This window comes from Callorhinus ursinus, unplaced genomic scaffold (assembly GCF_003265705.2).
Source record: "Callorhinus ursinus isolate GAN/ISIS: 27379988/994484 unplaced genomic scaffold, GSC_fseal_2.0 scaffold9, whole genome shotgun sequence".
NCBI lineage: Eukaryota > Metazoa > Chordata > Mammalia > Carnivora > Otariidae > Callorhinus > Callorhinus ursinus.
The window spans coordinates 29280902-29293399 of NW_027397071.1; the positions used below are offsets into that span (position 1 = coordinate 29280902).

At 38.6% G+C, this 12498-nt stretch overlaps 1 protein-coding gene across 4 annotated transcripts in view; it reads right to left on the reverse strand.

Annotated features, from left to right (window-relative positions):
* The window catches only part of SH3GLB1 (SH3 domain containing GRB2 like, endophilin B1), a 34451-nt gene extending 23047 nt beyond the window's left edge, over positions 1-11404 (reverse strand). For all 4 annotated transcript variants that reach the window (XM_025872123.2, XM_025872122.2, XM_025872121.2 and 1 more), the window contains exons 1-2: positions 11152-11404; positions 925-1066 (exon numbers count right to left, since the gene is read on the reverse strand). In XM_025872123.2, the coding sequence (XP_025727908.1) occupies positions 925-1066; positions 11152-11223 (214 nt within the window). In that variant the 5' untranslated portion in view covers positions 11224-11404. The remainder of the gene's footprint in view (positions 1-924; positions 1067-11151) is intronic.
* Between the last annotated feature and the right edge of the window lie 1094 nt (positions 11405-12498).

The window sequence follows — 12498 nt, forward strand, 5'->3', positions numbered from 1 at the left end:
AACTTTAGTATCTAAAAGTGAGCTTATGGCATTTCACAACATGGTCACAACACTGGGGAAAATGGGAAGGAAAGCATTTGCTGCTGCCTTTGTTCTTCAGTTTTGATGTGTAAAGCTCAGGGTGAAAAGACGGGGTGTTGATGCACCAGATTCTAGTTCAATTTCCACTTCTCATTAGCTATTCTACACTGTATAAAATGTTAACTTGTGATTTGCAATTAATAAACAATTGTGCACCTTATTTGATAAATTACTGAGATGGGTGATCTGAAAAGCCTTACAGTTGTCTAAAAATCAAATGGAATAATTTATGTAAAAATATCAAACAACATAAACATAAATAATTGGTAACTATGTAAAGTTTCCATAGAATTTTCCCTTAATTATTTGGGGACAATTCTCCTCCATATGAAAAGGAAGATTAATTTATTTTCACAGCCCTTCCTAACTCTTAAAATTAAAAGCTACTCTTGGGGCGCCTGGCTGGCTCAGCCCATTACGTGCTGACTCTTGACTTTGGCTCAGGTCATGATCTCAGTTTTGTGAGATCGAGCCCCACGTTGGGTTCCACCTGAGCTTAGGATTCTCTCTCTCCCTCACCCTCAAGGAGTCGGGAGGAGGGGGCACTCCTATGTTCTCTTTCTCTCTCTCAAAAACAAAATTCATTCCCTGAAATTTTCAAAAGGATTCTACAAAGGCATGGAAAACACAATTAGTCAATTTGTTAGAGGGTACACAAAGAAGTGTTTATCACCCTCTTCTTCACCAAAAGCGCGCGCGCACACACATACACCTGAAAGCCACAAACCAAAAACTTTTCCAGTAGCCATCAAAACCTTTTTTTTTTACATCAAAAAAACACTACTAATGGTATCTTTTAATCAGATTAGTCGATAAGGTAGACAAAGGTAAAAAGTTTCTTACTTGGATTTGGCTGCAATAACACTTCAGTTTGTTTCATTATTTTTTCTGTCCATATTTTGGTACATTCAGCTTTGCTAAGAAGGTTCTCCAAGTGAGCATCCAGTTCTGTCTTCTCCGCCTGGCCAAGCTTTTCTTCTGTGAACTGTTATTAATTATAAAAAAAATTAAATATACCTCAAATACATTTTAGGAACCTATATCAATAATTAAAAAACTCAAACCCAGACAATCCCGAACATACAAATAATTGTGAACCATTGCCTTGAATGTTTTTGCCCCTATGGCAATTTATCCATACCTCTTTTGTGGCACTTATGCTGACCTTCTCTCTTTTTTTAAAGATTTTATTTATTTATTTGAGAGAGGGAGAATGAGAGAGAGAGAGAGAGAGAGAGAGAGCACACATGAGAGGGGGAAGGGTCAGAGGGAGAAGCAGACTCCCTGCTGAGCAGGAAGGCTGACATGGGACTCGATCCTGGGACTCCAGGATCATGACCTGAGCTGAAGGCAGTCGCTTAACTGACTGAGCCACCCAGGTGCCCCATGCTGACCTTCTCTTAAGGTTATATCCTTAGTTCTGCTAAGATGGAGTGAACTCTGCAGAGAATCTATATACTGCCTGGTATATAAAGTATATAAATATTTCTTACATCTAAAGGTAGGATAGTATAGTGGTAAGGAGTAAGAACTTTGAGTCAGTTGGTGCTGAATTCAAATCCTTACTGTACTGCTTAATTCTGTGACCTGAACAGGCTTCTGAATATTTTTTTCTTAGGTATCTTCTATCATTAAAGGGAGACGATACATAACATACAGTGCTTTGAGAATTAATTAAGAGTATGTATGTAAATCACTTTGTTCAGTGCCTGGTAATTATTATTTTGAATTTAAAAAGGGCCGCTTATGTTTAATGTGGCTTTGTATTAATGGCACTTTAATCACACCTAGTTAGATAGGCTTTTATGGGATGTTCTGGGAAACCGTCATTTGTTTCTTCAGGATATGTTCCACAATTGATTTACAGACCAACTTTTGGAACATATACTATTCCTACTATGGAGGAGCGTTTTTTAAAGATCATAATATGTAGTTAAATATACTCAGTGTAACAATTTTTATGACCTTAAGTGTGTTGGTTTTTCAGGAAAGGCAGCATTGCCCATACAAGAACAAAGAGGTAAAAAGATTTCCATGTAGATTTTATGGAGACTTTTGAACACTTTTAAATACTAGAAGTGATGACTCAGGCTGTTTATCATGTATATTTTTCCTCTAGAATATGTGGCTTTCTCCCATCATAACAGAGGCATATCACTAGCACTAATTCTATACTCATTAGTCATGACCCATTTCTGGCTAACAGAATATAACGTTTACCTTGCTTTTTTCTTCCCTTTCATTTCTTTAAAATATCTTCTGCTGCTCCATTTTTCTGAGTTTTATTATCTGTTTCTTTTAGCATCCTTCTTATTGGTCTAATACTTTCTGTTGATTATCAGCTAACAATTTTAGCTAAAAAGTCCTCTAGAATGTTATTCTTAGAGTCTGGTTACAACCCCTCATTGAAGGTGTTGCTCAGGGGCTAGAAATAAATGCTTCAATAGCTTTTGTAAGGCCTTAGGTCTTTTTGAGACTGGCCTGTAGCCAAGCCCTCACCCAGTCGGTGGAATGGGGAATAGCACTTCCAAAGCTATTGCCTAAGCCCACAGTCTTGCAGTGTACTGTAAATGAGGATGGGAATAGGAGATGCATTGGGCAAAAGATCAAAACCCTGATGCCAAGGTCAGTTGGGTAACTACTGCAATTTCACTTTTAAGAGAGAACTGTGGTATTCTCTACAGATCCCTGAAGATTTGAGGCTATGGATCTCTACAGAAGGATAGGTTAGAATTTCACATGTTCAAAGTCTACCTCTAATGGTTAACTAGATTCTCTCTTAGGTAAAGCAACCAACAGAAGGGAAAGAAAAGGGGGAATATACCCAGGTGAACATCACCTATACAGGATGATCTACCAGGAGAGAAAAATTCTTAACTTAGCACCTTAATAAGAAAGTATATTTGTTTGTTTATCTGAGCTCTACTTATATGAAGAGTATTTGTTTATTTGATTCACTCCTTGAACAAATATTTATTAAGCACCTTCATATATGCCAGGCACTATTCTAAGCACAAGGGTTTCAGCAGCCAGAAAAAACAGGTTTCTACTCTTAGGAAGCTCCCATTTTAATGGGGCAGACAACAAAGAGTAATTTGATAATAAGGATAATAAAGATAAAAAGACAGTGGACAGAGGACTGAATAGGGGTCCTATTATTTCTTGAGTGACTGAACATTTAACTGAATGAATTAATGAATTTGAGTACGGAGGAAGGAAGAATTTAATCTGCAGGGAGAGGGGAAAACAGGAGAATCAGGGAAGGCTTCAAGGGGACAGGGATATGCAACCTGGGCCTGGAAGGGGGGGGAAGAGGAGTTTGAGTGTGAGATGCGCGTGGTTAGAGAAACAGCTTCTCTGAGCAGGTAACAATTGACCTGAGAACGAATGATAAGAAATGAGGGATTCTAAGGGAAGGGTAGAGAGTCCTCTGATGATTTATCTTCCAGTTTCATTTCTAGAAGATTCATTAGCACCACTTTTACACATGTTAATTTTTTATAGAAGTCCTTATATTTAACAACCAAGAACAGATTAAAACAATAATCCATAGACTCATAATTTAAAAATCTGTATTTGGTAGGTCAGTTTTTGTGCAAGGCACTCTGCTAAGAACTAGAAGACATGGCTGCTGTTACAGGAGAGCTAAATGAAAACTATTATCTAAACAATATAAACTTACAGGCCTATTTTCTTCAGGACATAAAATCATGTTAAACTTTATCTAACAGTGGCTGGGTGATGGACACTGGGGAGGGTATGTACTACGGTGAGCGCTGTGAATTGGTATAAGACTGATGAATCACAGACCTGTACCCCTGAAACAAATAATACATGTTAATAAAAAAATTAAAAAAACAACTTTAAGATGTTTTAGAAACATTGGAATTAGAGGTATGGGCTAGAAATTACTTAAAAATGTTTATAAATAGCAACTTATAAATAGTAGTTTATCAGTAAGTTTATCTAACACAAGTTAGGTTTCAGGGCAAGTTTTCTCCAATATTTCAGAAAGTTAACTAGAAAGTTAATTATTGGAAAACTTCAGGTCAGGAGAAGGCCCGTTTGCTTAATTATTTAATTATTTTCTCTATGACTCTCATTATACTACCTTATAGTATCTTTCATTAAATACTTTGCTTTTTAGTGAAAAGACAGAGTGTGAAAGTGTAACAGTGCCAAGCTCAGTATTTGCAACATGTCATTTTTTAGGAGTCTGAGCAAGAAATAAAATAAACTGACTTATGTAAGATCCCATAAACACTATAAGGAGGTTTTTAGTATTTTAGTTCAGAAGGGCAAAAAACAAAACCCAAAAATATAAAGAATGCTTAAGAATGAGTGAGATAAAGTCTGATTATAAAAAACCACTTTAGAAAACAGCAGTTCTGTAGGAAAGCCCACGTGAGCAGTGTATTAAGTACCAGTAATAAAGTCTGATATTTACTTGCATTTTCTGAGAGTAAAAACAGTTGCTATTCTTTTACTCTACCTAACTCTGTGCAGTATGTTATATATGGTCTTGTTTTATCTTTTGTTTTTAACGTTTTCTTTTCTCAATAAGATGATTTATAAGAACTTTTTTTAAACTTCTGTATTTTTAACAGTGTCAGGGCATAGTATAAATTAGAAAATGCCATAGACTAAGCTGTGCATTTTATATCAAACACTCCAAAAAACCCCCTTTATAATATGTAGGTAAGAATCAAAACTTTATTGATGAACATTTTGCCTAAGGTATTAGTGTCATGTTTCAATTTCACATGTTTATTCAATCATAGTCTCATTACACTATAAGACTTCCAGTAAATACTTGCTGATTTCAAGAAATTAACATTTTCTATTACCATTATACAAATATATTTCAGTTCTTCCTTGCCCCTGTGTCTTTGTTCGTAGCACTCTGGTCAGATGGATCTTATAGCCCACCTCAGCTTCCTACATGTATTCAGTAATTATCAAATTAAGGGTAACTTTAGTCCTATCTGGAATGAACAAAAAAGGTTGGGGGTACAAAAAAACACTGCTAACGTTATCATATATTTAAGTCGAAATTACACATTTAAATTTTATTAAATACATAACTGTAAAAGACATAGTATCTCCCATGATTTTATTGTGGGGTTTAAGGATTTTTTTTCCATCACTAATCAGAAGGTATGACATATTATAAGTTAACAATACAGTACCATTTAATACATACATTTTTCTCTAATACATTTTAACAAAGCATCTATTATAGAATATGATGAGTTATATCAACTAAATTTAGGTTTCAATTGTTAATCAAAATACTTATGGGGTATATATTTTCTTCTATTACATGTGAGATGTAGAAGCAGCACATGACATGGTTCTTGCCATCAAGGATTTTATGATCTTAAGAAACATAAAATGATAATAATGGTATGCTTCTGAGAAAGACAAAAGACCTTTTCTTTCTTTAAAAAAAATTAAAAATCCTTCTCTTAAATACCAAAAATTTAAAATTTTACTCTTAAAACTTTTAGTTTTCAACATATTTAAGTCCAAAATCATTACTGTTTGTAGTCTCCTAAGAGCTGTTAAAAACTATAGTTGATTTTAAGCATTTTAATTAATGTTTAGTAGTTTTAATAAAAATCTTTGTGAAAACAACCTACAATGAAAGTCAGAATATGTCACAGAAATCCAAATCCAATGTTCTCCACGACATAATTTGATGTACAGTTCTTTCATAATTATTTCCTTAGTAATACAGTAAAATGACATGAGAACAGAAAGCTTAATCCCCTCTCTTTATATATTTTCTCTAAACGCTGCTTTAAGGAAAGGACTGTCTTTGAGTCAGCCACATTATGCCAGGCACTGTGATCTTTTCTTTATTACAGGATAGGCATATAGCCTACAGTATAAAACATGGAGCCTGGATTCTATACCATGCTTTACCACAAAGAGAAAAGGACAACAAATAAAAAGGCTTTGTGATGAAAGACATCTATTTACTATGAACTCTCATCATCAATTCTTTGGGTGAGATAATATTTTAAAAGTTATCTAAACTTCCTGGGGGAAAAATGTATAACACAAATTCTGATTATAATGTGTTAGTAAACTGTAAAGTAGATACTTCTCAACTTATTCTCAATTTTGGCTGCTCTTTGGAATTACCTGGGGAGTTTTCAAAAACAATGATGCCAAATCCAACCCCAAAGACTCTATTTTAACTAGACTGGGGTGTAGCCTGTAACGGTTCCTCAGGTAACTTTAAGTGCAGCTAAGACTGAGAACTACTGTTCTAAGCTCATAGATGACTATTTTAACATCAGGTTAACAAACCATCTTCTATCTAGTAGTTTACTAAATTAAAAACCAATAACACCAAAGGATATGAAGTTTTGGGTAACAGTAAATATGCAAAGTTTTTACATAATGAGAAAATGTATGGACTTTGAATGTGACATGTTTTGTTTATTAGAATTTGAGAGACATGGTGAAGTTGTTACGGTTTAAATTCCATAAAGGAAACAGGATTTCAAAAGGGCTTGGACCAATGTTTGGCCAAGTTGGAATTCCATCCAGATAGGATCTAACAGGAGTTAGCTGAGGGCAGCATCATATTCATCTTTACCTCTCCAGGTTAGACACACCATTGTTTGCTAAATTAAATCAGAGATGAAAGCCAAGCTTGCAACTAAATTTTAAAGACTTTTTCCCCCCTCAGAAAACAGTTGGCATTCATGAAGTCCATAGTATAACTATGTAGTAGTTAGGTTCAAAGGAAATGTTAAAATTAAAATGAAACTCCTAAGTAATTAAAGTTGAAATTTCGTTTTGGAAAGTATATGTTCTTATTTTAAAGATGGTGAGCAAAGTTTTGCTTCAATATCAATTCTGAAGTAAAAATGTGTCCACTTGAAACATTTATCAAATGAAGTAACAGAATAGTACTTCAAAAAATGGATATTTACTACAAAGAAAAAGTAATTATGACAAAATGGGGCTAGACTATGAAGTCTTTGAGGGCAGCAACTAAGTCTCATTCATCTTTGTACTTCAGTGCCAAGCACCTAGGAGGTACTCAATAAATACAGATTGAATTAAACAGTTTAATATTTTAGACTGGCATTAGTCAACTTCAAGTTCAGCAGATACAATGTTACAAAAAATACTAATAAAAAGAACAAAATTATTTAACATGCTAAATGATTCAAAGAGTAAACTTTGCATATGGATACCCTGCCTGGTTGAAATGATATAAAAAATTTAAAAGAACACTGTCGGATACTGTGAGAGGGGAATAAGAAACAGAGTATATACAAACTTAATAAACATGGGAAAGCCATAGAGAAACAGAATTTTATAGCTCCGAGGGACCTTACATAACAGTTTATTTGAAGAAAAATGCCACATGATCATACAGAATTGAAAAATGCCACAGGAGTTCACATCAAGCTCTTGTGGTCTGAGATGGACTTTTAAGTTTTATCTTGAGGAAAGGAAAGACTACACAAAGAGGGAGGGGGTAGAGGACATTCATGATGAGTTTAACTGTATGAACAAAAAGTCTAGAGTTAGAAAAGTACAAGGTATTTTGGAAATTAAAAAATAATTTGATAGGAATACAGTGTTTAAATATGAGTGAGAGAAAAAACAAGGCTGGAAAGGGGTATGTAATGCTCAACTAAGAAGTCTGGACCAAAAAGACAGATACTAAAAATAAATGGCTTTTAAGACACTAATAAAGTAACAATTTATGGAGGACAAAGTACCTGATGCTTTTGTATTCTATTACTTTGAGGGAGTTAATAACAAAAGCACCCAAACAGACTGTTAAGGAATGAATATATCTATTCATTATACATTTTTACCTCAACATTGTTTCAAAGTTGTAAGGCATATAAACAGATTTTATGAGTGAGAATAGAATGATGAAACCCATTTGTATTTAAAACAGGGAATGTTTACTTGTTAACCTAAAAATTTTTAAGTAAAATGAAAAAAGATATGGCAGTTGGCCACCCAAAGAATGGCCTGTTCCTTAAGGTATAATTTGATTTGAATAGAAATTATTATTTAGAAATGTGAAAGCTAAATTCCATTCCTACTGTTCTTATTGCTTATGAGTAACTGGCATAGCTCTTACCCTATTCTTAGCATGAAACTTGGCACTTGACACTGTACTGATGTCAACACAATTTAGACTGGAAATTCAGTTATTGACTAAATACTAAAATGACAAAGCAATGTTTTTGTTGAAAATTACCACACAACATTCCAAATTTCACGTGTTACATTTTGGAATTATTTTTTTCCTTACATAATAATAATAAAAACAAAACAACAGTACTGTGCAAAATGTCAAACATTCAGAAGTATAATAGTATACTGAAACTCAGCTTCGTAACTGTCAACATTCCATCAATGTTTCAACTACTCCCCTTTTCTCTCTTCTGGAATATTTTAAAGCAATCCTCAGGCATGATATAGTTTATACATAAATATTTCAGAATCTATTTCTAACAGATACAGACTTAATATAAAAAGACATACTGAAGTCTGTTCCTCCTGAAATTTTTCCCTTCTTCAGTAAATGGCTCAAGCCAAAACCTTATAGCCATCTGTAACTCATCTTTCCTCCTTCCTACCCTAGAGTCAATCTGAGAAGCAATACTGAATAGATTCTGAACCTTCCCTGCTATCACTTTCACCTAAGTTATGTCACTTTTTGCCTATCCTATGGCTACAGCTCCCTAACTGATGTCCTTAGTACCCGAGAACCTCAGTCTTTGCACTTGTTCCTTCTGCCTAAATTGCTTTTCCTCTAAAAAACTGGAACTGTCACTTTCTTGAGGTCTTTTGGAATGTGATCCTATTGGAAAGGCTTGCTATGATCATTATGTCTACACAACATGGCAAAAACTGCCACCCCCGCCATTAACTTATCACCTCTGGCCTTTTTCTCCATCACCTGATGTATTTACTGTTAGATTCTAAGCTCCAGGTGGGCAGATGTTTTGTTAACTTATTCACTGCTGTATCACCAGTGTCCAAAACAGTGTAAGGCAGACATCGATAGGCATGAAAGTATTTAATACTGAAAATTATTTGATAGCTCAAGAGATTAGGACAGACTTTAAAAACTAATGAATCTGAAACAATGAGTAATTAAAATTCATCTAGGGTACTCTTTTGAGAGCTTTGCTGGATTTTTTATATCAAGTCTATTGACAATTTAGACCAAATTCTAGTACATGTGTCTGCCCTATTTAAGCACTGTGGATTATGTACCTGAAAACATACCTGTCTTTAAAAGTGTCATTATAATGTCAAATCTCCACTCAGCAAACAAAATCACTGGGAATCAGCAATAAAACACCAAAGGCCTCTTTTCAGTTAACATTAAGTCTCACAAATCAAATTCATTTCAGACCTTCAAGCACTCATTCTTCTTGCTCCCCATCTTTGAGCTATTAAAAGTAGGTTAATTTAAATCAAGAAATTATTTTAACCATACAGCTCAATGTCTTTATAATATAGCTTATATTTTCATGGAGAATGGGGAGATGAGGGTTAAGGCAGCTAGCTTACTACTCACTATGCAGATTATGGAACTGAGAAATCAAGACCTAGATGGAATTTCCCATGCCTTAAGTGCTATCTGCTTAAGTATTGCTGAAATGCTCAGATTGTAATACTAGATGATCTTTAAAGTCTCTCTAGCCTGTAACATTCTGTTATTCTATATCTACAATGCCTACCCTGGAAAAGAGAAGCAGCTTCCAATGAGTAGTAGATCAGACAGCACTTGGCTATTTACTAGCCATGCAAGTTAATCAAGTTTCTTAACCTCTCTAAGGCTACTTATATATAAAAGAGAGTTAATAATATCTATCTGGCAAAATTACAGAAAGGATAGTAGGTAATCTGTCAAATGCCTTGCAAATGTTTGACGGTTTTTTCACAATTTAGGCAGCTATTACCTTGCTCTAGTTCTACCATTCTTTTGCCAAGAGCAGTGCAATGTAAGATCAACTATACCAATAAAATTGCGGTAAAGGAGACAAGTATAGTAATAAAGGCAGGACAATTGATTTACATTTCAGTATCAGTTTGGTATGCATATTAGAAAACTATTTTAGTTTTCTCTTTACAAAAGAGAATGTTGTTACTGTGACTATGCCATTAACACCAGATTGTTTATAACTCATGTTGTGGTGAAATTTACATCTGTTCATAGATTTAACTTAGTTGGCATAATGTGGGTGATGATTGTGGAAAACTGTCCAAGTTCCCCAGACTGATACTTCTTTGTGGAATGCCGCGAGATAGCTAAATTTCCCCCTTAAAAGTGTATTTGAAACACAAAACTCTGACAACAGGCAAAACACCGGTCTTCCCCTCCCCCCTCTCCAAGCCCTACTGCCGGTGCTTCCCATTTTGAGAATGAGTGGGAACCCCCAAACTCCAGGCTTCCCAAGGCCTTGGCGGAGTAAGGACGCCAACTGGTGATCTGCATTTCAGCCGCGGACTGCCTAAGCCCAGCGACCGTCCTTTCAGGGAGAGAGAGAGAGGGCTGGAAGGAACTGTGTTGGCAGCTCTTTGGGTTCAGAGGCAGGAAAAGGAAACTTCCTTCTTGGACTCCGCGGGGAGAGTGAGGGAGACGAAAGGAAAGGGTGGGGGTGGTGCAAGAAAGGTCTGTCTCTCGGTTACCGCGCGGGACTCTCAGGGCCCTCGCCCGCCCCGGGAGGGCGGCCACACCAGCACCGTCGTCGTGGGGCCAGAAAGGCGAGCGGTGCTGTGTCTCGGCCCGGGGCCGAACTCTAGATGTTCTTCAGGGGCCGGGGAAAATCCCGGCAGCGTCCCCACCCCGACTCGCTTCCGGTGAAGCGGCGGTTGAACGGGAGGTGGGCAGAAAACGGCCGCCGGACCCGGAGGGGCACCAGGCCGCGCCCATCAGCCAGGCCTCCGGCCTCAGGCCTGCCAGCCAGTCCGTGAGGCCGGGTGCGGAGAGCGCCGCCGCCTCGGGCGGCCCCTCCTTGGCCCTCTCGGGGGTCGCCGGCCCTCCGCCCCAACCCCCCACCGCGGTACCTGCACTGCACGACTGAGGAAGGTTCCCGCGTCGGCCGCCAGCTTCTTCACGTTGAAGTCCATGATGTTCATCCTGGGCGGCAGCCGGGCGGAGCTGCCGGCTGACCTAGCGGGGAGGCGCCGCGGCCGGGCTGGGGCGCCGAGCGAGAGTGGCGGGGGCAGACGTGGTAGGTGGAGGGAGGCGGCGCCAGCTCCGCCGCCGCAGCTGTCGTTTCCGTGAGGGGGAAGCGAGAGGGTGGGGCGAAGGGAGAGAACGAGCGCCTCGGGGCGGGCCACGCGCCCGGGCGGAGGCGGCGGCCGAGACGCAGGGCCTGCTTCGCCGGGAGTGGGGCGTTAGCATCGGCAGTAGCGGCGGTGGGCGTGCCGGCCACTGACCAATTGGTAATCCGCCGTGTGGGGCGGGGTCTCGAACGGAGGAAGCCGGCGCCGGCCGCGGGGTGGAGCCTTTTCAGAGGTTGCGGCGGGAACAGCGACCCCTCCTGGATCGCCGCGACTCAGTCGCGGGGCGCGCCGGAAGCTCGGCCGGACTCCCTGGAGGGTGGGTCACGTTAACCCCGAGAAGGGAGTCTCGGGGTCGTAGAGCTGTTGTAGGTTTGCATTTAAGCCCCTGAAAACTAAAAGCAGAGACAACCCAAATTCCCCTTTTTGTTTTAAGAGAAAATTTGAAAATTGTAGTGTAGAATTACACTATCTGTGAAATTAGAACCAACAGCCCCCTGTCATCTTGTAGCACAAGCGCCCCACTTATCCCGGACGCCTGGTGGCACTCGGCGAATGTTTGCTATTAGAATAGGGTTGAATTTATAGTTCCTACCGAGTCTGTTGTTCATTTAGCATTACTGAGAATCTTCTGTGTACCAGAACTGAATCAGCTGCTGAGATACCATGCTGAACAAAACTGTCCCTGGCCTCAAGGAGCTCTCAGTTCGGTTACTTGACAACCTTCGGGGACATCTCCACCCGCACCTCAAGCTCTGTTAACTATTTGCTGCTGAAGGAACTTTGTGACTGTTTTAAGGCAGCAGGCCCATGCTGGATTACGGGAGGAACACTAGATGCCTACTGTATGCAAAGTGCGGTGACGGGGGACGCAAAGTGCCAGGTGGAGGACGCAAAGAAGTATAAAATGGTGAGTGAGATAGAATAACTCTTAACTCTTAACATTCAGCCTGGGGAATTTTAATAACAAATGAGAATATGATGTGAAATCTGTTCAAGAGCCCATGATTCCAAGTAACTTCCTAAGCATCTTTCATGATACCAACCTATGCTTCAATTATGTTAAAACAGGCGATAGCACAGAGGGAGAGACAGTATTTCAAGAATAAGAAAACACTCCAGGGGCGC